At 42.6% G+C, this 27,804-nt stretch overlaps 1 protein-coding gene across 4 annotated transcripts in view; it reads left to right on the top strand.

Moving 5' to 3' along the window:
* The first annotated feature begins 2,027 nt into the window (after positions 1-2,027).
* CDH5 (cadherin 5) overlaps positions 2,028-27,804 on the top strand; it is a 29,111-nt gene continuing 3,334 nt past the window's right edge. Inside the window, exons 1-12 of one of the 4 annotated variants that reach the window (XM_033069885.2) lie at positions 2,028-2,221; positions 5,689-5,748; positions 17,917-18,062; positions 20,288-20,576; positions 20,664-20,780; positions 21,479-21,643; positions 22,031-22,218; positions 23,931-24,190; positions 24,766-24,908; positions 25,462-25,586; positions 27,068-27,176; positions 27,464-27,709. In XM_033069885.2, coding sequence (XP_032925776.1) covers positions 5,724-5,748; positions 17,917-18,062; positions 20,288-20,576; positions 20,664-20,780; positions 21,479-21,643; positions 22,031-22,218; positions 23,931-24,190; positions 24,766-24,908; positions 25,462-25,586; positions 27,068-27,176; positions 27,464-27,709 — 1,813 coding nt within the window. In that variant the 5' untranslated portion in view covers positions 2,028-2,221; positions 5,689-5,723. Of the gene's footprint in view, positions 2,222-5,688; positions 5,749-17,860; positions 18,063-20,287; positions 20,577-20,663; positions 20,781-21,478; positions 21,644-22,030; positions 22,219-23,930; positions 24,191-24,765; positions 24,909-25,461; positions 25,587-27,067; positions 27,177-27,463; positions 27,710-27,804 lie in introns of all 4 variants that reach the window. The other 3 variants (XM_033069884.2, XM_033069886.2, XM_033069882.2) reach the window with 3 other exon arrangements.

Genomic DNA, 27,804 nt, shown 5'->3' with positions numbered 1-27,804 from the left:
ATTCCACAAGCTGGACTCATATAATTTTTCATACACAAAAATCACACAACTAAGAGGTAATTACATCTGCCAATGTTGTCTGATCATGCAAAGGATTTTTCTCATTAGCAGAACTTACTGTGAATTAGTAAGATTTTGAAACATTACTCTCTGGCTTGCACAAGGCATGAACCACAAGGAATTTTTCCAAAGTCTTATGATTTGGCCCCAGTGATAAAGTCTGAAAGTCTCAGATCTGCAAGAAATCCTGCTTGCCAGCATTTTGTGTCAGCATCTTTAGAACATGGTGACATTCACTGCCTAGGAGGGACAGGGGGGCAAATGTCTGGGGCAGACCCAAGGGCACAGGGCACTCTAAACCATCAGGTCTGCTGCTGGTGGGAGGGGCTGCAGGAATTGGTTCTTTCCATAAAATCTCAGTGGACCTTTCCTCATAGGCAGAAAGGAAACCAAAAGAACCAGTTCAACAGAGATGAAAACTATAAAGTGTCATGGGGAGGTTTTAGATGGTGAATCAGGTCTCTAAAATTTTAATGGAAATATCTTCCTCTTAAACTTACAAAAGGTTTTCAGTTTTCAATCGAGCTCTGAAGCAGAGCATGTGAAAAGGCCTTAGAAACTTTCTCACTTCTTGCCTTGAACATTTTGGGGGAGATGAAGCAGGTGAGATAATAGGAAGGTAATTTATCAGGCATTGAAACACACCTGGACAGCCTCAGCTTGTGGCCTCAGGGCACACAGAGAGAGCCCTGGGGTCTCCTCTTTTCCCTCTGACTCCCTCCCCTCCTGCTTTCTTGGAGCAGCTGAATGTTACCCCACACAGGGACATCAGAGGCACAAAGGGCTGGAAATGCAGTTGGAGCCATTTGCTCTCTTTGCCATTCCTCTCTGGGCACCTTATCTGCTGTGGGCACCGGATTATCAGGGAGCTGCATCCTGACCAGAGAGCTGCACTTCCCTGGAAACCCCTATCAGCATCTCCCTGCTCCTCTCCCAGCAGTGAGCTCATTTAGCAGCTCACTTTCCTGTAAGGAAACTGGACTCTCTGAGCTCCTTACACAAGACTTTGAAAAATGTCTCCTTTTTATTTAATAATTAATGTAACAAATTCCTTCAGAAGCCATTCATCTCTGCTGTACACATGAAAATGTGAAGCAATCTGACCAACCTCAGCCTTCTGGCAAGGCAGGAAATCAATGCCTCCACCTGTGCTAGACTGCAATGACAAATAGGGGCAAGACAGTATTTAACTGTGGAATAATATTAAAAATTTAATTCAGTAATTAAAATTATTAAAGTCATATCTAAGATACATTGTACATTTGCCTACATTTATTGTAAATCGCTCCTAAGAGTGTGCTTTGAGTAAGCCCTGGACTTCTCACTTTTCTTCTGCATTATTTAGTGAAAAAAATTATCTTTCATTTGTAGTGCACAATGCCAAGAGCTACACCCTTGTGCTCAGTTTAACACTGAAGTTTCCCCTTCTGTGTGCCCTGAGTGGTCTCCAGACTTAGAACTCTCCATGATCAAGATGCTATGAACATTTCCTCCTTCTGAAAGGCCTACCTACACTGCCTTGCTCCTCGGGTCTTCACTTTACCTGTGACAAATACCGTGAAATTTCATCTTTACACCCTGCACTGACAGAGCTCAGTCTCATTAACAGTCTCTGCCTTTTTGGTTTCCAGGTACAAAAATCCTTATAGATAGGACACTTCCAAACTCCTTTGAAAATCCTGTTTGTGAAAGCAGGCATAGTCTGTGCTGATCAGGTGTCAGACACCAAAAGTTCCTCTCAGATATTTGCTAGCTCCTAAAACTCTCACTAAAACAATACTAAATAACACACCAACTTTGGGGTTTCTCTCAGAGCCAGTTTCCTTTTATTCAGTTCCCTCATTAGAGTCAGTAACAAATAAGTAGATAGAGCAATAACAAGGCTAAGTTTATCTTGTTTCCTCCACTCCCTTTTCTCACTGTATTACTAAGACTTGGAACAATAACAGGATGCCGGGATGCAGGATGGGAAAAGGCTGACTCCCAGCTGGAAAACCTTGGAGACTGGAGAGCTGAACACTCCCAGTATTGCTTAATGAAAAGAGAAGTGGATTTTTTATTTGATCTTCGATTTTTGTATTCTGCTTAACGTTTTGGGATACTGTTGGGTTGAGTTTGCCTGAATTGGTACCAGACTGAAGCTCCACCACCCCGGACTCGGGTAAGAGATAAATGTTATTTTCTGTCCTTCAGCCATGAAGTTCATTTCAAAGGGTTTTTTACCTCCACCCAAATTATTTCCTAATGTCTTCAACAATTCAAGAAATACCAGCAAATGGGCTATGAATTTTATATATATCCACCAAATCCTTTGGGCCTTACACTGGTGGAACCCACACCAAGTTATGTAGAAACAGCAGAGGTATTTGCAATCGACAGTGGAAGAGGAAAACCTCTGGTTTCATTGGGCTATACCATAATAATCCCAGATAGTTTTGGGGTTTTTTTTTAAGAGACATTTCATGGTTTTTTTGAGTATTGCTTTGTAATATTTAGGTTGTGCTGCTGATGTTCATTTATAATGGAAGACAGGGGGAGGTTGTGCTGCCAGTGGCACCTGGAAAGCCTCTAGGAAGGGATTTCACTCTTGGTGTGGACAGGTGCAGCTCCAGGGCTGTTTGCAGTGAGCAGGGGTGTGCTGGGCTGTGATTTGATGCAAATGTTTTATTGAAGTGGGGGTGGATTTGGGGTCTGTCTTTAAGGTGGGTGACAACCATGGTGTGCACTGGCCAGCTCTGGCATATCTGTTTAAAACTAAGAGAGGAGTTTGTACAAACCCAGGTCAGTGACTTGATCTCCTAATTCCCAAGTGGAAAACATCCCAGGTACTTTAACACCCTAACTCTGGAGTGCCAGGTTTTACAGACCCTGTTCTAAAAGACCAGCAATTCTTATTCCAGAGGTTTCTTAAACTCAGTGGTTCAAAAAGACCCATTTTTTTCTGATGAGTTATTTTATGAGCAGTGGCTTGACACAAAAAGTTGATTGCACAGGCTTTTATCTTGTCCTAGAACCAGTGTAGCAGGTCCCTGAACTAACAAGCTCGCTGTACAGCTTGCAGAGACAAAGAATTTACGCATAAGAGATGAACTGATAGTGGTTTTTCTGTAAGAAATCTATTCTGCCATAGTGGGACTGTCAGTGTGTACAGCACCTCACTGTGCTGGCTGTCACACAGTAATAAAGGAAGGAAAGAGATGCAAGGAAAAAGAAGATGTGGGAAAAGATTAATTTCTGTGAGAAAATCTCTTCCATTCTTAGCTCCCCAAAACATTCCAAGTTGGCTATTTCTGCAGTTAACAAAGGTATAGTTAATCAATGTGTCCCTGCCTCCTGTGAATATAAATCATTAGATCAGCATTTGAAAAAGCACACAATATTATAGATGTTCATGCAGGAAAATATATTAGACAAAAGCAAAGATGCTCCAATGATTTAGGTTAATTTGTGCCTGGTGACAACAACCTATATATCAGAAACAAGTCACAAAAATGCTGACTTGAAATTTATCTCTGGTATCTCCAGGAGGTACTTTTAATCCTTAAATAAAGGGTGACCCACCAGACAAAAGGACACAGAATGCATATAGCATAGCAAAGCCTTAGAACAGTACAGTATACTAGAGAGAAGATTGCCAGGTTACAAGCAATAAAACAAATTTATTTGGAAGTAAAGGATAAACTCAATTTTAAAAAATCATTCCTGCTTTGCCCACAAAGCCACAAGCCTGGGTTATTTTTCAAGACTGCTACAGCTGCAGTGCAATGCAACAGGAAGCATTTCCCAAAGCTTTGTCTTTAACAGAAGACCATAAAGCTGTTCTTTAACATTTTTAAAACAAATGTTAACACTGAATTTGTGTCCTGGAAGAGGAGCATGTCCCTGAGCAGCACGCAGCAGGCTGGATGTGGGGCACAGAGGCAGCTGGGACAGGGCAGAGTTAACAGCTCTGCTGCCAGCTTTGCTTCACATCCTGCCTCTGCTGAGGAAACTGCTCTGAAAACAGGATAGAGGTGAAAATCACAGGGCATCGTTCAGAAACTGGTCTGACTTACAGCACTTATGGAACAAAGGACTTCACTGTCCATCCATAAATCTATAACTTCAATTAATATTTCAAATTCAACATTGAAAAAAACTTTCATAAAATTCTTTTTTCTTGTCTGGGCGTATCTGTATGGTCTACAGAACTACAGGCTTAAATCAGGCCAGAAAATACTTGATGTTTTCTAAAAGAGCAGAGGTTCACAGAATCAAGATAACTGATTCTTTCTGGCAGCTGAGCTTTCTGTAAGGAATCTTCATTGTATTTTGATCAAAACTCCAGGTTTTGCTCAGGTTCTACAGTTTAATTCAGAGGTTCCAATGTTAGTGCCAAGAAGAAAATAAGAGGTTCCCTTTGTGAGAAATTTGGTGGGCATGAAATTGGTGTCTTTTTGGGTTTTTTGGGGTTTTTTTTTCTTTTTTTTTAACAAATGGGTTTCCCTTGTTATCCTTTTGAGTTTACAAACGGAAAACCCCTCAAAGTTGAGCACTGGTGTGAGTGGTTTTCCTTCCTGCCCCGAGCACAGCAGACAGGGATTATTTGTGCAGACTGGATATTTGCTAGGACAGAGAGGTGCCCAGCTCACAACCAGCAGAACAGTTCCCATGCAAGCCTTGCAAAGCTGAAGGAGAACAGACCTTGGCAAGCCCGGAGCTGGACACTCTTTTGACCCAAGAGAAGTGGTTTTTTGATCCACCTGTGGGCTTCCCTTCAGGGCTGTGCTCTGCCAAGGGCCATGCAGGTGTAGCAAACACAGAAAGCAAACACTCTGGTGTCACTGTCCTGGCCAGGAGCCACCAGCTGTGCTGTGAGGAACTTCCAGGGATCCAGAGCCTGTCCCCAGCCCAGGTACTGACCCCTGCAAGCCCAGGGTCCCACCAGGTACTCCTGGGAATAAACCTGTGCAAAACAAAGGCATGGTTTAGAAACCAAGGTACACCAGTTCAGGAAACGGCCCAGCCCAGCCACCCAGGAGGGACTCAGGCAGTCCCACTCCACCCCCGACTGTCCCTGCTGGCACTGGAGCCCCTTCCCAGCTCCAGGACCCAACAGGTCCTGCTTGGTTCCCTACACATCCTCCATCACACCAGGATTCCTTCCCTGTGCCAGCCCAGGTTTCCCATGGCAGTCTCAGACCTCTCATTCCATAAAGCCATTTATTCCCAGTGCAGGAAGACAGAGCAGCCCGAGCTGGTGTCTCCTGGGAGGAGCCCAGGAACCCTGGGCTTTTATCCCCTCACAGTCCAAGGGTGCCAAACTCTCACTGTTCCTCCTGAGCTCTCGGCTCCTGTCACGTCTCTGGCTGTGCCACAGCTCCCTGTGCCCTTTGCTGTGCACAGAACCACGTTCCTGGGGCTCCAGCCACCCCCAGGGTTCAGCCTGAGCTGCCCCCAGAGACCTGTACAGAATGAAATCCTCATCACACCACACACCACTGCACCTCCTGAATTCTGCAGTGAGGCTGGCCTCAGAATATGAAAAATTAATAAACAATTGTGAGGAATCTGTTTGCAGTTCTCCAGTGCAGGAATACAAATTAGCTCCTTTCATTTGATTTTCACTCACCTGCATCTGAATTTCAGATCTGTCAATAAGAATGGAACTGGCTGTACTTTGAATGCAATCTTTTGCTGAATTGTTAGGTGAGTTCTCTCATCTCCTGAAATGGGAGCTGATCTGGGCATTTGCTGCTGAACACATCTGTTGGGCAGGCAGGGAGATTTGCACCTCCCAGGTGCTCATTAGGACTCACAGGACCTGGGGCAGCTGAAGACCTGGGATTTCCAGGGCTGGCAAAGACAGGAGAAGGGCACAAGGGTAACTTATCCATCCATTATCACTGCCTACACTTCAGTTTTTCTGAGAATACTCCTGTAAAGGCTTATAATCCATAAACCAGAAAGAGTCAAGAGGTGAACAGACACTCTGGAAGACTTTTAGATTTTTCTCCAGACAAGTATTTTTGTATGAGACAGAGAGCAAAATTCTTACAATAGATGAGCAGTTGCATGTGAAAGCTTTATCAAGTATTATCCACAAAAATCCAAAACTTAGACTGAAAAATTACTGCTATTTTAGGGAAAGGCAAGCATGGTTACCTGGACAAATGAGGGAAATTGCACGGGCACCTCCCCAAAGAGCAGCAGAGAGAAAAGTGTTCTCCTGCCCCAGAATTGCTACCTGAAATGCAAGGACTTACAGAGCACCACCATAGTTAGAGGGGGACAAAAAGGCAAAAATTTTTTCAGTTCCTCATTTTCAAAACCCGAAGAGGTCACTTTTATTGTCCCAGCTGTCACCAAGACCCTTCTGTTCCTGTCCAATTTCCCCAGCATTCTCTGCCACAACTTGAGGTGACAGAGGCCTCGGTTTCTGTTACACATCCTGTTAAAAAGCCACAAACCAGCCGTGACACATCTGGCTTTGTCCCCACTGAAGTCACTGATTTCTCTGCATCCCAGACCCACCCACAACACCTGGAGTGGTGCCCCTGACACCTGGCAGAGCTCAGCAGGCACCAGGTGGGAAATGCAGCACAGGGACCCTGGGCTTCATTGTGCATGACAGTGGGAAGGGAAATTCCACCTGAGGATGCACTGAATTCCTTCTCCTGCCTTTGTCCACATTTCTAAGCAATGCTCTGGTAGCACCAGTCTTCCTTTTCCCCTTCCTTTAATGATACTATCTGCTGTAAGTTTGTGCTCTGGGAATCCTCACAGGAGGAGCACAAAGTCTGCCTTAAGCATTTGGCTTAAGGAGCCCGAGGTTTGCTGTCCTGCAAATGATAGGAAATCCTGCCATTGATGGGAATGGTTCCTGTGATGGGCTCAGCTCCATCAGCAGAATCCCCACTGGCACAGAGCTTTAGGCTGGCTTCCCCATTCAGTTTGTGCCACAGTCCCTCCCTCTACCTCCAGCCCTAGACCTGAATTCAGAAGAGATTTTCTTTATCTTTCTAGCTTTTGCTGTCGTTATCTTTCAGATATAAATTATCTGTCTGGAAGAGAATCAGTTTACTCATGACTTGATCTTAAAGGCCTTTTCCAACTTTAACAATTCTGTGATTTTATGTTAGGATTAGGACAAGCAATCAATATCAATAATAATGTATAAGAGTTTTCAACACCTCCTCTAGGAACCCAAAGGTACAATGAATTAGTGTATATTGGCTGTTTGCTCAGTGCTGGTAACTTAGGGGTTTAGGCTCCCATTAAAGCATAAACAATGATTGCACATTTTAGCATCATTCAGATGGTCAGTGCACTCCACTTCAGACACTTCCCCAGCACACAAACTAAGAAGTGAGGGCAGAAAGCAGGAGAGCTGGGATGGTTTTTGCAGTGGGTTCATTTTACAAAGACAGAAATGTGAACTCGACAGGGACAGAACTATCACAGAGCTCCACCCTCTCTAGCACCATTTAATAAACACTTTTGCTTTGCACCCTGGATTTTCCAGCAGCAGCTCTGGTAAAAGCTTAGGATTAGAACAGATACTGAATTACTGAGTTGCACTTGGACACGACTTCAGTCCCAAAGAGGAAGAAAGGAACACATTTCTCTGTGGAATATATTTTCTCATTTCCCTGCTGTGAAGTGATGAGCTGCATCACCTGCCAAATATGGACTGACCCTCAGCTTCTTCAGATAAAGAGAAAGGGTTTATTCCCACCAGAAGGGGATTTCCACTGCCTGTGGTTAAAACGTGAGCTGTGGCAGAAATAAATGTTCCACTTACATAGTCTCTGAAGAGAAAAAGTTCCACCTCAGCTTAAGAAATATCTTTGTTAAATCCCAACCACTCCCCCTCAGAAACAAATCCACACAGAAGAGAGTCACACAATTTAAAACAGCTTTCCTCATCTTTTTGAGCTTCCCTGTGTCTGAGTCCTGTATTTTCAGGCTCTCCAGCTTTCCTTTGTCAGCACATTAAAGTGGAAATTTGCTCCCCTATTTTGATTTCAAGATGGAATTTTCCTGACAAGAGCTAAGCTGTAACTAAAACTATCGAAAGACTCATTGTAAATTCACAAGAACAGGAATAATATTTGCATCATCTCACAACACATGGAGATAATACAATGGAAGTGTTCCAGGAAAGGACTGTAACTCTAGGGACGGACATAAAAGGTCTTAAAGTTAATTAAGCCTGGTCTACGAGTCTTGCTGGATAAGGGCAGGAAATAGAGAAGAATGAACTGACATTTGAATGAGACATTCTAAAATGGGAGAAAAATACAGAACACAAAACAAAATCTATCCAGACACACCCTGTTTTTATAGCCTCTTGCCCAGACAGAAAACAAGAGATTTATGTATAAGTGCATGCTTTCTTTATCTGCCACAACATTAATTTTCAGAAGAAATACTAATGCATTCAGTTACCCCAGAGAATACCCTGGACAAAGGAATGAGCACACACTGCCAGCTGAGCTGAGTTTCTCTGCTGCAGATTTCTCTTGGTGCAGTAAATATCAATTACAGTGACCTGGGCACCATGCTTGTGTTCCACACAGATACTTTTGTGCCTGAGCTTTTGTCAAAGAAAAACAGGGAGGGAAAAAAAAATCTTATTTCCTGTAAACACAGTTACATTGTACTTTTTTAAAAATCATCTTTATTGCAAGTGGTTCCTCAAAGGAGAGTGACTATTCCTGAATGAGGGGGGCTCACTGGAACTCTGTGCTAGGACATATTAAGGATATTAAGATATCTGTGCTCTCTGGTATTAAGGATTTATGTGGCAGCAAAGGGGAAGTGGAGAAAGCTCTTCAATACATTATTCTTATACATGCCTTATATTCTTTCAGCTTGGCCAAGCCCTGAAACACCCAGTGGCAGCTTCTGCCAAGCTCTGCAGAGCTGAGCTAAGCAGGGGAAGCACCAAAACCAACCCAGTCTGAAAGGTGCACACAATTTAGGGAGCAAAGCTTCTGCTTAGAGAGGTTGGAGAAGTCTTTTCAGTGATCACAAACACCTCCAAGATGCCCAAATGATTCCACTTGCACACTGGAATGAGCAAATAATTTTTGGAGCATTCTTTTGTCCTCCTGCTCCCCAAAAATCAAACAGCATCAGAGTGTGGGGGGTGCTGGGGATGAGGGGGGCTCCTGCACTTCTCTCTGTCCCAGTGAGCCCCCTCAGTTTGGGATAAGCAAAAAGAAATTGGCTCAGGGGAAGCAAGAAAAAAAGCTGGATCTACAGCCAGGTAAATATGTCAGTGAGACTGAGATCCCCTTCCCAGGGGGAGTACCCCAGATCATCCCTGAAATTTGCTTTTGGATACAAGGAAGGGAATAACTTCTTTGCCTGTCTTCAACTCTGGCACTTCATCATTATTTTCAGCATCTGTCTTTATCAATAATTAATCCAGATGGGAGGTATCCTCCTCTTTATCTTGGACAAGGAATTCAGAGGGGGAAATGGCTGCAGTTCCAAACTATGTGTGCAGGCTTATCCCACCCATCTTATCAGCTCACTTCAGAGCAAAAGGGCTGCATTGAACCCGGAGTTAACCCCCAGGATGGCTCTGGCTTCAACGGCATTTGACAACGGTCACCACAAGACATGTGGCCAAGAGCAAATTTTCTGTTATTTGATTATTTGTTTCACCCCTGCAACATCTGCAAAGTAAATAAATCATACCAGCCATAGGTATTGTGGGATTTCTGATCTTAATAAATGGAATGCTGTAAACCAGAGGGTACAGAATCTGTGTGACAGTGATGATGAGGTGAGAATATTCTGTACCAGCCCCAAACCCTGCCGGTGGGTTTGAGCACATTCCCTATACATCAGAACACCCTGCTCCTTATTCAGCCCTCATAAACCTGCTCCTAGGGACCAGAGCCTGTAAAGAGCTACAGCAGAGTAGGTTGTGACCTTAAACTCCATGGGATCCATGCTGCCAGCAACTAAGGGAAAGACAAAATTTTCTGTTTATGATAATATTTTTATTTGCTGTGAAACAAAATCAAAAATCAGTTTAATAATTTAATCACAAATGAGTTTCAAAATATTTCAGCAGCTGTGTTTATACTTGGCACTGTGCTTAAGCACATTTTACCCCTCAGTATATTTTGGAATGACACAGTTGTACACGAAGTAAAAGGCTTTATGCACGGAAAGACTGGACAATACCACTTACTTAAAGGTCTCTAATCCCTTTTGGGAAAACTTCAGGGAAAGTAAAGCATTATGTGACTATAGGAGAAAGGCCAGAGTCAGACCCCTCAAGCAGCACCAGAACATTTCTGTGCTTCCTGTTTTGTATCTGTCCCATTCCAAACTGGTTCTCATCAGCTCTCAAGTGTCTCTACAGCTTCTGAGGTGACAACTAACGGTATCATGGAAAATGAGCAAAGTCAGGGATTCTGCACCTGGCACGAGACACGACCTGCATGCTGAGAATGGGAAATGAGGAAGATTGTTAAAGCTCACCTCAGATCAAATGTGGCTCTGACAGACCTTCACCTGTGCTTCTCTTCTGGGCAGAAGGTCACAGATTTACCAACACTGAGGATTTCTGGCAGGACATACCAGGATGGTCACAGAAAAACAGTCATCCCTTAAACCAACCATGAGCTGCATCACCAATCTGATTAGAAGAAAGTCTATACTGTCACTGCTCATTTTAATGAGCATTGTAAATTTTACCTCCATCACATCTGTCATCCACAGCAAACAACCCTCACTTTCAGAGTGCACTGTCATTTCAACCACAGAAGTCATTCAAGAATCATTAATTTAGCTAGTCCAAAAATAGTCCTTCCTTAAGGTCCATGAACAGTCCAGTAACTGAAACATTCACATATATTTAATTTTCTAAATTACCAGATTTGCAAGACAGAAACTCAGATAAAACCAGATTACTACAGACTGATAGGAAAATTATTTGATTAAAAATGAGAATAGGAATCAAAGCTTGTGCATGTGACCTGGAGGAGCAGCCCCTCTCAGGTGGCTCATTTTCCTGGGTAAGATTTTTGACACAACACAAAAAAATAAGTCCTGGATTTTCTTGACCAACATGGAAGTTGCATGTTTTTGTACTGACTTTCCAGGTCTTCTTTAATTAGATCGTGTAAGGGATTTATTTCCTCAAGCAGAAGTGTTTCAGTTCCGCAGACATTTATCAAGGGATAGCTCCATATTTAAATTAACACTATCCACAAGAGGCTGCAGGTACCAAAATAACATAGGACAACCAGGCACAGTCCATCAGCCCATCTGTGCCTAATCTTCCCAGGAAAAGAGATTTTTTGAGGTTTTCTTGAATTCTAAGAGAAGCCAAATTCAGAGCTGATTATGAGTTGTGCAGTATTATGTAAAGGGAAATCAAGATCTAAGCCAAACAATGTGTATTTGTGAATAGGCAATTGAATCTGAACCTGCACCAGAAACACACATTCAGTCAATAATTTTATCCATTCTTTATCAGATACAAGTCAGGTAGGAGCATAGGCAGCACCCTCCAAACTGCAAATATGATTTTGAAAGTTTTTAGAAAATGCATATTTAGAGAAGGTTAACTAGAAATTGAGAGAAACCAGCAGAGATTAAAAATTCATCCACCTTTGAGGTTTGCTTCATTGTCTGACAGGATTCTGTCACCTCAATCAGATTTATCAGCAAGCAACAAAAGGGATCTTGCTTCCTCACTCACTCCTCAAAATCTTCTTGGACCACACATTTCTGATTTTCAGCTCTCACTGCCTTCTCTCAGGATTTACTGCAGCACTTTAAACCAGTAGGTCACTCACTAAAATGCAAGCAGGAGTGTCAGGATCTCGGGAAATACTCTTGGGTAGATTCATTTTTGTTGCTTACCCATGTTTAGGGCACAAGTTGTCACTCACTAGCTTGGAGAGTGACTTTGCTGCTTTGGGGAAAAAAAACAAGGGGTGGGGGGGAAACCCACCAAACCAGGTCTTGCCTCCCCCATTTTCTTTCCTGTTCTGTATCTGAGATAACAGAAAGACTTGGGGCACAATTTGGCTGCTTGCTTTCCACCAAGGCAATAAACCTTTTTATACAAAGCAAGCATTTACAGTTTTTTATAGCCAAATTTCTTCATTTCCAAAAGAGAAATCTGTCCTAGCTGAGGACTCCAATCACCCATGAGATTAATTTGTATTTTGCATCATCCAGGAGAAAATTTCTGGTGAGACGAACATGCAGGGAAAAACAATGAATAAATTTCTCCTAAACCTACCAGAAACTTGAAGCTCAAATCACAAAGCGATTTCAGATTAGAATTAACTCTCCTTTTCCCTGGAAATAAAATTTGAGGAGCCAAAGTCAGAAGTGCTGAATTATGTCCTCACCTGTGTTTATACACTGCTGCAGCATCAACACCAAGAACTGAGCACGAGTGCTCTCACAACACTGATATTTCTAAAGAAGCAAGTTTAAGATATTGCTGAAGTGTCTGTTCATTCAAAGCTACTATCCCAAGTAGAAAATGTAATTTTCCAATCATTTTTCAGGCAGGTATTTGCACTCCAGATTGTTTAGTCATCACAGTGGCTATTTACTTAAAGGCACCATTACTGCATACAAAATGGCATTTTAGTTCCAGGCAGGCATTTGCACTCCAGAGTGTTTAGTCATCAGTGGAAATCACATGTCACAACCAAAAATCCGACCCCAGGTAGTCAGGCACGAGGTCTGTTTAAATCAGCTTGGTAGTCTGGACAGGAACAAGCAGCAGAGTGTTCTCAGGAAAGGCTTGTTCTGATCATTGTGCCTTGCTGGGGACATGTGACAGACACAGAGAAACACTGAGTTCTGCCCCACCACAAATTACATCCGAAAATGAAAAAAAAAAAAAAAAAAAAAAAAAAAAGATTTCCCTTAGCCAGCTGTTTTCAGGGTCACTGAGGTTTGGGGACCTCCTCAGTTCCTGTAGTCACTGGGTGCCCTCAGCTCCTGTCCCACGGGAGCCCCGGCAGGACCACGGAGGGGAGCAGGAGCACAGGTAACAGCACAGCTGGGACACAGCTGGGGACACCCTGGGACACACCTGGGACACAGCTGGGGACACCTCCTGCTGCTGCCCTGGGTGCTGGGAGCTGGGCACAGCTGTGGGGACCACTTCTGAGGGAAAACCACATCTGGGGACACAGCTGGGGACACCTCCTGCTGCTCCCCTGCGTGCTGGCACAGCCATGGGCACCGTTTCTGGGCTGAGGGAACCGGGACAGCAAAACCTGAGAGCGCTGTCACTCCTGCCCCTGGTCCCTGTCAGGACACCACGAACACATGTCAGTCCTCTGTGCTCCCAGTGCCCCTTTTGGAAGGGATAATACTTTTTATCTGCCTGCAGGGCTTGTCAGAGACATGAGGAGCTTTGTAAGTCTGGGTTTGCACAGCCCTCTATGGCCCCAGAAGGGCAGTGTTAAGTATTGCTAAGGCCATTTTCTTTTAATAATGTTCTTCCTGCTCACCAAAACGGCAGCACTGCAAAGGAGAAAGATAATTTATCCCCTCCTGTGCTTGGTGTGTTAACTTTCTGTTCCCTAGGGCTTGCTGCATTCACACGTTTACATTTAGTGTTACCCATCCTACAGGTGAGAAATTAATGTTAAAATGGATTCTGTATGGCCAGGCTGTTCAGAGTCATTCTGCTCCCTGAGACCAGGTCAGGTTCTGCTCTCTGTATCTGCCATGGTTTCATTGAGCAAAGTCATTTTTGAGGTGTTTAATAGTGTATCGAAGTATATTTTTTCCATCTGAAAAATAATTTTTCAGTGCTGTCTACTCCAAGAAGGACTAATTTTTTTGCATGGGGTTTTTAATTTTCATTCCATTTCATCATTCAAATTCCAGTAAGAGAAAATAATCTTTCATTTCCAGCCTTACTCACAATCATTTATGCAAATTATCTCAACAACACTGACATGACCCTTTTAAAATGTGGTGGTTTTTCCACTTCGAGCATATTTCTATCTCAGGATGTTCATTATCACCACTCTAACTATTTTGGGGTTTTTTGGATGCTGAAAAATTCTCAAAGATAAGCATAAGGTTTTAGTATGATCAACAAGGAAAATACATCATTTCAGAGGCAACTGTCCCTCATTTCCTAAAATCTCTATGCAGAAACCTGGTTTAACTTTCGCTTAACATACAAGTACAGAACAAATTTCTTTGCCAACTAAACTAACCTTGCATAAGCATTGACACACACTTGTAGAGTTAGAAGTAAACTAGGTTAGAGGCAAGTACCAGGAAAAAAAATCCAACACAAATGTTCATAAGAATATTTCATCCAATGTGGTTTCATTACATGGAGACTGTATTTATAGCAGCTGTTCATCACCTTTACAGTTGACTACTTGCCAAAACAACCTGTAAAATGCAAACTTTTAATTAGTAGAGTATTGTCTGTATCTCCACCCAACATTTTTTAATAATTACTCCCAGTCTGGAAGAAGAAACTGCACTATACGAGTCATGTGTCACATAAATCACTTTGAATACCAGAATTTCTCAGTTAACTGTCTATAGTACCCTGCAGACCAAGAGTTATTTGCTAAAATAATTCAACCCATAAAATGAATAATATAGGTGGGAGAATTCATCATTTGCTGGAAGAAAATTTAAGAGCAAAGCAAGAAACTCAACTGCTTGAATAAACCATTCCCTGCTAACTTTCAGGAACATTTCTGGTCCCTGATTAGATTAAAAGAAGCTGGAAGTGTTGGGCAAATCAGCCAGGGACAGAGCGATAACTGGGGCTGTGTGAGGGCAGAGCAGGGGGACTCGTGGAGCATCAGGAGATGCATCTGCATTCCCAAGCTGTGCTGGAAGCTGGGGGGTCCTTGCTTGAAGGGATGCACCTGATTCCCTCACCTCAGTCCTGGCTGCCCCAGCAGAAAGGAAAAGCTGATCCCTACAGGAAAAAGAGAAAATGTGTAACTGTGTGCCTCGCCTGTTTTTTGTTTTTCCCAAAAGGGATTTTAAAGCTTGGTGTTGTTTTTTTTAATGATTGCTTGACTTGTGAGAGAATGAGGGATGCTAAAGGTGTGATGTGTACTCTAATTCATCAAGAATGCCTTGAGCCTTTGGGCTATGTAGGCTGGTTTGTTATTTGTTTTGATTTCTGAGAAATTTCCGTGAGATTACATTATGGAATGTAACTGGTCAAAGGAAGGGTTAATGGGTGTGGTCACCATGTTTGAGGGGCGTCAGGAACCTGGGAAAATCTGTGCTGTGCCTGATTGTTTTGTCTTCCGGGTTAATTCCAGGGTGGTGAGTGCCTCAGTGATCCCTATTAAAAATCCACTTCTATTTTAACTACACACCTTTAACTCCATCACTCAAATTTGGAAGCCTTCTCCAGGGCCTCAGGTCACAAGCAGTGCTCTTCTGGGCGTCAGTGTCAGAAAGCACAGAAAGCTCAAAAATCTCAGGTTTCTGGGATCCAACACCTACCTGTTAATAACCCCTTGTTATCCCTCAGAATTCTTGCTTCACTCCATGGGAATACACTTTCCTGCTCCGGCATGGGAATGTTTCCTTGTGCTGCTGCCTCTGGCACTTTATAGAGCTGCTGGGAAGGAAAACTTTCCTGTCATGGCCAGGAAAGGGAGCATTTAGTACAGCTTGTCAAGAGCTGGCATCCAGGGAAAGTGGCCTTCCCACCAGCACAGAGCCCTCATCCCACCCTGCTGTGTGTGTGCTGCCAGGGAAGGGCATTCCTGAGCATGGTGAGGAATCCAGGGACAGACTGAGCAACAAAGGCTCCACGTGGGAGTGTGGAAGTGTTCCTCAGGTCAGCCTGTCCTACAGGGCAAGGCACCTCCCATGTCCCTGGAGGAGAGCAAGCAAAGAGCTCCAGTGTGCACTGTCATTTCCCCAAAATAAGCAGCTGAAAAGGTGCCAAAGGTGAAGCAGAAATCAATTTTCCCATGTCAGTCTGTGTTTGAGCTGCAGTACCAGAGGGTAGTCAAAAACCTCCAAACTCCTGCCAAAGATCCCTTCACTTTCCCAGGGAGGTTGGACAGGTATTAACAAGGAATCCATAAATCAGGATTTAAAGGAATTGAAGCCTCTTTAAAATATGCAAACACAAAGATGGACATGCTGAGTGAAAGGGTAGCTAAAGTTTCAGCTGAAATGCACATGTATGTAAATAAATTCAGTCAACACTTTCTGTTTTAAAACTTCCAAGCAGCACTCCAAGAGAGCTCCACTCAGCACAGGAATGAGAGAAAAAGGCTCTTTACACACTTCAGTCTATTCTTTGGCAAAACCACAGCCTATGCTGCTTGGCATTGTCCAATGGTTTCCTTTGGTTATCATGTTTTGTGGTTTTATGGATAGAAGTTAGACTTATGCAATTATAACAGAACCATATCACTGCCTTCCAGTTTCCAGTTGTAAAATGTTCATCTGCACAAATATAGAAAAACAACTAAGTCATACTCATTTTTCTAAAAATATTCAAAGTCAAGCTAAGGGCATAGCATAGAAAAAACTAGCTAAATCAAAAGGCTTTGTTTGAATCCAGAATTATCAAACACAGCTTGTCTATCAAAAAGCAAAGGCACCTATCAAAGGCACCTTATTCAGCCACTTCCTACACAGCCACAAAGGAGGAACATTCCTCAGTTTATGTACAACAATGCAGGAGAGAGAAAAGTACAGCAAAGCAACATTTCATGGTAAATAAAATCGCTTTTACAGACATTGATGCTGCACCATGGGATAACACTGATTGCCTGGTTACCAAAGAGTAATTTTGAAAATGTCTCAGCACCTTCCTGACGAAAATATTAAAATATTAATTTAATCTCGCATCTAGCAGCCTGTGTGGTATCAACTTCTCATCACAATTAGCAGGTTTATTTTTGATGTGCATGCTGACAGCTCCTAGAAGCTAATGGAAAGTCATTTACGTGCAATTTAAAGTCTGATTACTTGAGTGTTAAAGTTCCCTGACAGTCCTTTATATCAGGAACGGGAAATTTAGTAAAAAAAATGGATCAGCTTTGATACATTAAAATAACTCCGGTGATACGAAAGTCAGGCCTAAAGTTTACTAATACTAACACAGGATGCAAAAATATGGTTTCACCTGAAAACCATTTCACAAATTATCATTCTTCATATTAAAGTCTGGGAACAGGGGACAAAGGAACTTTGTGAGTCTCCAAAAGCTTTAGAAGACAAGGAGTTGAATCAATAGATGAGCCCTTAAAGAAAGACAATTTGCTGTATTGTACTTGGAATTGATTGAAAATTTCACACAAATAACTTTTTTTTTTTTAATTTATTCTAAATCAATATTTTCCACAGGAAGTTATTGACTACAGCGTATTTTGTGTTGGGGCATGTCAAAACACCGAATTTGGGGTTGTCAAGCCTGAACATTTCATTTCAAGTGGCGTTAACTCAAGCTCACCTGTGGTGCCAGGCTGCACTGGCCCTGTGCACAAGGGGAACCTCGGCTCTGAATCTGCTCCTCAGAGCTATGGCAGTCACTCAGGGAGATGCTGCCTCTTGTACCAGCATTCAAAACTCACTTTTTATTTAATTGAAATGCTTTGTGTTGGTTTTTACAGTTTTCATTCAGCTAAAACTACTTCATAGAAGGAAGAAGCCTTCAAATTTTGATGCAGAGGCAAAGGAAACAAAGTGATCAAAGTTCCCAATATAAGAATGCCCACTTGCACTTCTACATGCACTCCCTCTGCTGCATCTGATTCTGTTGTTATTTATATTTTTGCATTTCTGTATTACTTTCTAGGCTACAGAAAAAGATGAGCCACCTTATTCTACTTTTCTCATTGTTCTTGGCTCCAGCATTTGCTGATGGAGGAACTCAGAAATCAAATCAAAACCTTTGTTCAAATGATGTGAGCCACAAACGCCAGAAGAGAGACTGGATATGGAACCAAATGCACATCAAAGAAGAGATTGATACACCTCTGCCACACCATGTTGGCAAGGTAAGCAGCAACCTGTGAGCAATGACTGAAAAGAGCAAATGAAGATCTTGAAAAGCAGTATTTGCAGTCTAGGCAGGAGAAATGGGAAGGAAATAGAAATGGGACTTAATACCCACATATTAACATGTTAAAATCTTCAAAATGTGGGCAAAGAGTAAATGAAGAACCGTGCCAAAAGAATTGTAATTCCTTTGAAGAATACAAGTAAACGTAAGGGAATAGCAGGTCTAGCATAGCAGGAGATTCCAAATGCAGGAACAGGCACATTTCCTGCAGGTGCATGGTTAGGAAGGAAGTCTGCTGCCTGATGCATGTCAGGATTCTTCTGGCAGCACGAGATCCTTTCTGAAACCTCAGAGATCAGCAAATAAAAACATGTATTCAAAAACTTATGGTTTACATCTCTCAGTTGTACACGAAACACGAGTGCTATGTTTCGAAATACTGTTACACAATCAAAAATATCATTGCACAAAGCGAAAGCAAAAAATTTTTAAAAATACTAACAAGCATTAACCTGCTTGCAAACTCATTTTCCTCAGGGCAGCACTCATAAAAACCTATTATAAACTGCATATTGTGCAGGGAAAGCTCTCCCAGTCCAGTCTTTGGAAGGGATGCACTGTGACACTTTGCAGATAAATGCAGCTGAGCATTTCCCTGCCCTGTACAGCACGCACATCTGTCAGGGTTGTCTCAGCAAAGTCCAGCACAGGGTTCTCTCAGCTACCACGGGGCATCTCTGCTTCATTTCAGACCAATTCAGCCCCAGACTGAGGAGCAGCTTCTATTCCTGGAGCTGTCCTAAGCAGGAGTAATTCCCTTTGTCCAGCTCTGGAGTGTTCCAGCAGCACAATCCCCAAGGGCTCCTGCAGCGGTTGCTCAGGGTCCCTGCAGCACTGAGCCCTTGATAAACCCTTTAAAGAAAGGCCCCAGCAGCAAGTCAGGGCTGAGTGACAGCTGCAGGAAAGTGCTGGCACATTTGGATTTTATCTGGCACCACCTCAGTGCTTTCCTTTGTGTGTTCGTCCTCAGCACCAGAAAGGCACTCTGAGAATGCTGAATTAGCTGAATAGGTACATTAAAATTGAGAAAGAAGGCATCTTTGAGACAAGGGTGGGGTTATTTCTCATGTGGCATCTCCAGAGTTGTGAACTGCTCTCCAGCAGTCCCAAGAGCCAGAAGCAAGATTAAGGAATGAGGGGTGGAAATATTAATGACATATTTCAAAGAGAAAACTGAAATTTAAACTGTGCTCAACAGTAAATGACAACTACAGGATAAATCAAATTCTGAACACCCAACAGGTGACATTTATGATAACATCAGTAGCAAAAGGCTGGAAATACTTGGTCAAACCCAGCAATCCTTGATAATTAGCTGGCTGAAGTAAGAATGATGATACAATTCATGGAAAATAGTGGTTTAAACCTTCTAGCAGTGACCCTCTATGGGTGAGGGTACAGAAAGGGAAGTATCATCACATTATCTGCAGATCAAGTAGTGTGCAAAAGCATTTAGAATTGGATTAAATTATACTTTAAAACTGATTAATGCTCATTTATCTTATCACATCCCTTTTTCACTTAACCTTATATTTACCTTATAACCTTACCATATAACCTTAAATTTTAAAATCTATGGGGTGGAAATGTCACCTTCCTGTCATAGCATGAGCCTGAAGACTGCCTATTAAAGGATTGCATGTGACTAAACATGAGAAAGCTGTCAGCTATGGCAGGAATTCTGCTAAATGCTAAGGATCAGAGGCTACTGCTGAATAATATCCGGACCTGTGAATACAGATTTCCTTCTGTAATCCTATTAATCTGAGCAAAAACCCCTGGTAGATAGCGGAAAGTTGCAAACAAGAGTAACTCTAAATGAACAGTGGCTTATTTCAGACATAATGAAATTAACTATTTGTAAGTGTTGACTTCATGGACAATTTATACCTTTCGGAAACATGAGGTACGATTTTAAAAAACTTAAAGAAGTTTTGCTCTGTGTAAGCAAGTTTCAGAGTGGGTGAAGTGCCATCCTGTAAGCCCAGCTGCTGCTGTGCTGCTGCTCAGTGCTTCCCCCACTGCCAGCACAAGTCCTGAGGGCTGCCCCGGTTCCTGGTGCGGTGAGGAGTTCCTGACTGTGTGAATCCTCTGGGAGAAACTGCTGCACCCAGCTGCCAGACCCCACCTTCACCTCTCTGAATTACACTTTCCTTCCAGATCACATCCAGCGTAAGGAACAACAACGCCAAATACATCATCAAGGGTGAATATGCCAACACCATCTTCAAGGTGGAGGAAACCAGTGGGGACGTCTACGCCTTCGAGAGGCTGGACAGGGAGAAGAAGGCAGAGTATGAGCTGACAGCCCTCATCATTGACAGAACAAACAACAAGTCCCTGGAACAGCCCTCCAAATTTATCATCAAGGTGTATGATATCAACGACAATGCCCCTGTGTTTGTGCAGAAGGTGTTCAATGGGTCTGTCCCAGAGATGTCCCCAGTAGGTATGTCCTCTGTCACTCATCTCCCTTCATGGCTGCCATTAAAAAGCACCATTTATATTAATGTGCGCCTTGAAAATCCTTTTCTAGGAACCTCAGTCACCAAAGTGACAGCTGTGGATGCTGATGACCCCACAGTGTCAGGTCATGCCACGGTGACCTACGAAGTCACCACAGGAAGTGAATATTTCACAATTGATGACTCTGGTAAGTCAGACACACAAATGTCCTTACACTTCATCCATATCCTACCCTTCAGAAAAAACACAACTTTAAGACTTTTCCATTCTGGGAAGAGGATTACTCATTCAAAAATGTAATTTTAAATATGAATTAGAAAGGTTTTTCATTCACACTCCACAATGCTACTGTCTGCATCTGGAAATGAACTTATAAAATCAGGATATCAGCTGCCATGGACAAAATTAGAAGATAAAAGGTAATTTTTTTTCCCACTTATGGAAAGACTGACCAGGAGCTGAGATGAGTTCATGTTTTCAGTTCAGCATAGATACTGTTCCAGTGACCCAACAGGAAAAGGGAATACACAAATTCTGAAGCAGCATTCAGTAATCAATAATTGTTTGCTTTCCTAAACTTTCTAGCTTGAATTTTGCCCAGTTTTAAAACTAATGTCAGTATCTCTTGTAACCACACTAGTTTGCTAGAGCAAAGAATTCAGGAAAGGAGGTCAAAGATCCATTAAAAGGAATATTCTGCATGAACTCTCCTAAAAATTTCATCATGCAGAAACATTTCGAACATTTCTTGAAAAATACCACCATAAAATTCGGACTTAAAGCTGAATGTGTGGAGATAAAAAAAGATTAAAATTTGCTGTCAAAATCAAAGAGATGTTGGACGTGCTGCAAAATCTAATTGTATTCAATATTATTTTTTCACAGGTGTGATTTATACAAAAGACCCCAATCTAGACAGAGAAACCAAGTCAACGTACGAGATTGTTGTTCAAGCCAAAGATGCTCCGGGTTTTTCTGGGGATTCCAGCACAGCCACTGTGATCATCACCTTGTCTGACATCAACGACAACGCCCCAGAGTTCAAAGAGTGTGAGTGCCACACAGCCTCTGAGCCACCCTGAGACCAACGGCTGACACAAACACGAGTTTGGCTCACAGTCCAGCACAACTGAGCTTTCCTTAAAAATGGCCAAAAGAACTTTACATGTTCAGAAGCTCTTCTGTGTTTCAGCCAGAGCCACTTTTCCTGGGCAATGTACACCTAGAGCAGAAAACAAAAATCAGTATTAATTTCATCCTTTTGCTTAAGATCTTGTCAGTGTGGGGTATTGCTTATACTTTTACATGTCTTAGAGATAGACAATGCTAAATTCTCAATGAAATATTTTTTATGTGCATGTCAAGTAAGAACAGTTTTAACTAAGTTCTAACTTCCATGTACATGCTCCTTATGTATTTTTCTTGTTTTTTTAACAGCATCATTTCACTTTAAAGTTCCTGAAAACATTTCAGTAGGAGGAGAAGTTGGCAGAGTCAAAGTAGAAGATATCGATGAACCACAGCACAGAAATACAAGATACAGCTTTATCCAAGGAGAATTCAGGGACACCTTTGACATTGTAGCAAATCCATACACAAATGAAGGAATCTTTAGGCCAAAGAAGGTACTTTTCCCTATAACAAAGATGATTATTGTGGTTTTTCATGTGTGACAGGTGATTTTTTTGGTTTAGGACTAGCAGCACGAAAAAATGGAAATGCGTGAAAGTTGGCATGAAATACATTGATCCTGAACACCAGATTCTGAGAGAAAGAGCTGGTGACTTCTAGCCCTTTTCAACCTCCAGACCTGGAAAACTCCAGAATTACTGCAGAGTGCCGTGGGGGCTGTGTTAGATATTCAGGTTATGCACTTTGGGTTCCTCTCAAACTTCAAGTGGTTGGATGCTTCAAAGAGGCAGTGATTTGGGAGTTGAACCAACTGGCCAAGTCAAAGAATCCTTCACTTCTACAGCCCATGTGAAACCAAAGCAGAAAATGTGCACAAGTCCACCTGATCTATTTTCTAAAAGTCTTTTTGCAGTTTGGTTTTTGCTCCAATCTGAGCCACAGCTCTCTTACTTTCCTCAAGGTATTTTCAGAGCTTCCCCACTAATTTCTTAAAAGTCTTTAAGACTCTCCAAAGCCTTTATTAGGGTCTGTTCTTTGGGTTTTTTAAATTCTCAAATTCACTTGATTTGTACCAAGGGACTGCTGCAGAGCATTGCCAAACCAAGACTTCATTGATTTCATTGATTTGCTATTAAAAAAAAAAGAGGAGAGAGGACTATAAACCAGCTCCTCTAATCCTCAGATTGACAGGAATGTGTTTTTCCCTTCCAAATGTTCCTCTGTAACTGCTAAGACTAGAAATGTCATTAAGAAGAGAAAACTTTCAGGAAAAACAGTACCAAGGATTTCAAGACTGGCAGTAAAATCCTTGGCTGTGGTCACACTGGGTGTGAGCAACCCTCCTTCACCTGGTGCAGCTCTTCCCCAGCGTCCCAGGAGCTGGGGCATGCAGAGCCTGCCCAGAGGAGGAGCAGTCACAGACCCCACAGGCACTCCCTGAGGGATCCGGAATCAGCTCCTGCTCCAACACGCTGTGGGCAAAGTTCACCCCCTGTTCTGCAATGTGATTTTGGCCATGCACATGCCATAATTTTAAATACACAGCCATGTGAGATAAAATGTCAGATGCTGGATAAGTCCCATCACTTCCCTTTGCAACGTCAACTCAAAGAGAAAAACAAAAGTCACCATAACTGCTGTGTGTCTCAGTGTCTTTAGAATCTCAGGTGGTAGAACAAAGGAAACTTTGGAAGGAGCACTTTTTACTGCCTGAGCTCCTGGCCTTCCTCCCATTGTGTGATTCCTTTTATAGTCTCAGGGAAGGTGAAAAACAGGGAAGAGGATGTCATTTATCACTAAATGCCCCAGCTGTCAGCCAGTGCAGATCTGCAATCTGCCTTGAGTGCCTTCAGAGCACAAAGCTTAGCCAAGAGGAGAATCTCTTCCCCAGCCTTTGGGGTTCAGGAGCTAACCATGTTTTGGTAGTTACAGCATTGTAAAAAGAAATTTGTTTATCCCAAAAGAAAATTATTTTGCCAAACTTAAACTACTGGATAAATCTGTTCCACACCAGAGGTAGTTTGAGCCACGCTGTGATACAGTTCAGCTGGGAAATGCTCTCCCATGGGTCCAGCCAAGGTGAAATCTGGTAACATTGCCAAACGTTAATTAGAGTACAGGTCCTAAATCTGCACAGAGAGCCAATGGAAAGTTTGCTTAGACATCACCAATGGAAGAATATCTGCAATTGTCTTCTCTTTTGTAGCCCCTGGACTTCGAAACAGTATCAAAATACACGTTTAGCATTGAAGCCACAGACCCTACGGTTAACCTTCGGTATTTCAAACCTGGCAACCGCAACAGCAACAGCATCGCCAGGGTCACCATCGAAGTCACCGATGTGGATGAGCCTCCTGTCTTCAGCAGACTCCCATATGAATTTAAAGTGAGGGAAAATCATGCAGAAGTAAAAACTCTTGGTTCAGTCTATGCAAAGGACCCCGACGCAGCTAAACGGAAGATCAGGTAAGACAACACCAGCTTTAGCAATTCTATTTCAAAGTGCAGAATCCACTAATAGTGCCAAGAATTTGACAAAGAATCCAGACTTTGGGCCTGTTCTTTTAGAATCTACATGCCAAACAAAACAAAACAAATCCAATTTAATTTTTCCAGCACTGCAGCCATAGATATACATGCTCACCAGAAGCTGAACATAAATTCCATTTACCCACATAATTACCACATGGACTTACTGATAAAACATATGCACATTTAGGGAAAAAATATCAACCTGGGTATTTGTACATGGTTATAATTTACTGTTATATTTTTTATTGTAAGAGATCTCTCAAGCATAGAGCTTACAGAAGAAAAGAGACTTCTGAAAGGGTAAAGTACAATAATCTGGAAACTCCTCCAACAGATGTATTTCACTCTCACAGCTTACATAGTTTTAGGGCAACATTCTCAGCTCTCCTGGTCAAGATATTATGTAATTTGTCACACAAGTACTGTCTGACCTCCGTCTGAGAAGAAATGAAGTGAAACACAGCATTATCAGCCTTGCATTGACATATCTCGTTTTAAACAAAAACCAGATATATTCAGCGTAGAGCCAGTCCTAGTGGAGACTACGTCAGGGTATCCAATAGTGGAGTTATTCAACTTCCCAAGCCTCTGGACAGAGAATTCAGCTCTTCATACAACATCACTGTGGCAGCTGTGGAGATCCTTGAAGATGGTAAGTGCCACCCATTTCCCAGTTTGAAAGAAGTCCGGGTACACCTTTCCAACAGGGCTAAAAAAAAGGAAAGGCACAACCTGACAGCCTGTTCCTACTGAGCTAGGAATGGAAGGAAAGCTTCAAGACTTGCATCTTCATCTTCCCAATCAAACAAGTCCCTACAAAGAGGTCAGAGATCATTTAAAGTTTTGGCCCCTGGCTTTGGTCAGCTCCAGGGAGTGGGGAAGGCCAGTTCCAGCTTGGTTTGATATTTCACAGTATAGACATGGCCTGTTCTGTCCATGTTGCTTTAGTGACAGAGAATGATGCTCAATCCATCACCATGCAGTGGGATGATCAGGAAGCCATAAGTTACTGTCATTTTATTCCTGAAAGATCCTTGATGATTTAACCACTAGGAGGGATTTTAGAAAAATATCTCAGAGGACAAATTGAAGTTATGATGGAGTTGGAAATTCTTCATCATGTGAGAGGCACAGAAGGGGCACAAAGTGTGGGAAGGGGAGTTTAGCCAGCACTGGGACTCAGATTTGTTCCCTTGTCATTCCAGGCCGCCTTTCCGACAGGGAGTCACACGCCCACGTTCACGTCATAGTTGATGATGTGAATGATAATGCTCCAGAACTTGTTTCTCCTGAGGAACCCCGAGTGTGTGAAAATGCTGCACCTGGAAAGGTGAGAGAGGGAGAGCATTTCCCAGAAACCCGAATTACTGTTTGTCAGCTCAAGTGAAAGGTGTCTTTTAATAAAAGAAAGGTTCAGAGTTCATGCCAAAACACCTGATCATTCACTGATGTCAAAAACTCCAGTGGTCAGGAATATCTCTTAAGAATACTGCACTGTTGGAATATTGACTTTTATCTGCTTGCACACATGGGCTGCACTGCTCCTCTCCCCCCAGGCTCTCACGTCTGTGTATTAACAGTTGAGCCATGAAGGACAGTCAAGCTTTGCACAGCAAGAATCAGCGACTCAGTTTTATCACACAAATGCTTGAATGTGATACTGAGAAGGAAACCATTTCAAACTAGTAAGAGAAACATTGCTGCATGGAACATTATTTTGTAGGCATAGAGTGCACAGATCTGCACACACAAATTGTGTTACTACTTGGCAGCACTACAGTGTTGGTATTTTGGATTTACCTGTTTAGCCTCAGACACAAGTGTTCAGCCCATACTATATTATTTGTTAAATTAAGACACTTTGTGTCATAGTTTAGGGGTGGTACTCCCCAGTTTAGTGTTCCCACTGGAACTCCAAACTGCACCCCAACTTGCTCACCCCCTTTTCCCTGCAGCAGGATAGAGAGGAGAATGGAGGCACAAAAGGGAAGGATGATGGGCTGAGATAAGAACAATTTACTGTAAACAGCAATGAGATAAGAAAATGAACAGTAATAGCAACAATGTAAATAACAAAAGTACATAGAAAGAGAAATATAGATAGAGTGCAGAGCAGCCACGCCACCCAAAGTGCTCCCTCTGACTCAGCAACAGGATTATCCCACCACACCTTCAAACAAGGAACCCCTTCTCCAGGAAGAGTCCCTTTCCTCTTCCAGCAATGACATGAGGGGATCAAGAATAACCACCGTGCCCCCTCCCAGCTACTGAAAAAGGAATTCACTCTTTCCTGGCTGGAAACAGGACACTGTCACTGGCCGGACTCTCTGATAGAACATGCAAGGTATTAATTTCACCTTTAATTTTAAAAATACCTTTAGGACCTAATCAGACACATTTTTTACATTTTATACATGTAATGTACATCAGGTTTAAGATTTCAATACCCAAGCGTGTCCTTCAGGCATGACAGTCTCAATGGCATTCCAAGAATGACAGTCACACCTCAGAGTAGGCTGAGGACTTTAGAAAACACCATCTTAGACATTTCAACAAGCCATATGTCTTTAAAAATGAGGCTTTTTTTTGTGCTTTCATTACACAAAATTTTAAGAGGCAAAACTGGTCTTTTTAAAGACCCACAAAGAAATTTTCTTGCCTGAAAAAACTTGAAGAGGAGTATCCTGAGATGTCTGGGTCCTGCCCTTTACTGAAAGGTTACATAGGACACACAGCCCAGCTCAAATACTCCACGTTTTATCACGTGGAGACAAAGTTCACTGAAAACTGTGACCTCCTCCTTCCTTGTAGGTGATTGTCAGGATTTCAGCTGTTGACAAGGATGAAACATCACCCAGAGGTTTCTTCAGATACTCACTGGCCACAGAAGACAGCAACTTCTCCCTGATTGAGAACTACGGTAGGGTATCCCTGCAATGCCCTTCTTCAGCTCCCCAGAGTGGGACCCTGGCACTCAGGGAAGAAAAGCTGCAGCACTGACCTCTGGTTGGTCTAGCTGAGCTAAGTAACTCTTGGGTTTTTAAGGCTTAACATACTGCAAAAACAGTATGTTTAATGGAACCAAAGTTTCACTGGGCTCCTGAAAGGCTGGCATGGTCCATGGGGAAGAGGCACCAGCTGGCTGGTAATCTGTGAGGACAGTCTGCTAGAGATTATCACCTCATGGGATGTGCTTGTTTCTTGCAGACAACACCGCTAACATCACCGTCAAGTACGGACAGTTCAACCGGGAGCTCACCAAATTCCACTACCTGCCCGTGCTCATCTCGGACAACGGCGACCCTGACCTCACCAGCACAAACACTCTGGTCATCAGTGTCTGCAAGTGCAACGAGAAAGGCGACTTCACTTTCTGTGAGGAGAGAGCAAAGCAGGTCGGTGTCAGCATACAAGCACTGGTGGCAATTTTTATCTGCATCTTCACAATCATTGGTGAGTATCTGCTTTTTGAAATGTTCTCTGCACTGCAGTGTGAGGATTGTTTTGTTCTTTCTTTAGCTGAGATCTACAAAAGCTTTGTGGCTATG

The sequence above is a fragment of the Catharus ustulatus genome, chromosome 11 (genome assembly GCF_009819885.2).
Source record: "Catharus ustulatus isolate bCatUst1 chromosome 11, bCatUst1.pri.v2, whole genome shotgun sequence".
In the NCBI taxonomy this organism is placed as follows: domain Eukaryota; kingdom Metazoa; phylum Chordata; class Aves; order Passeriformes; family Turdidae; genus Catharus; species Catharus ustulatus.
This window is presented reverse-complemented; position numbering and strand designations above follow the sequence as displayed.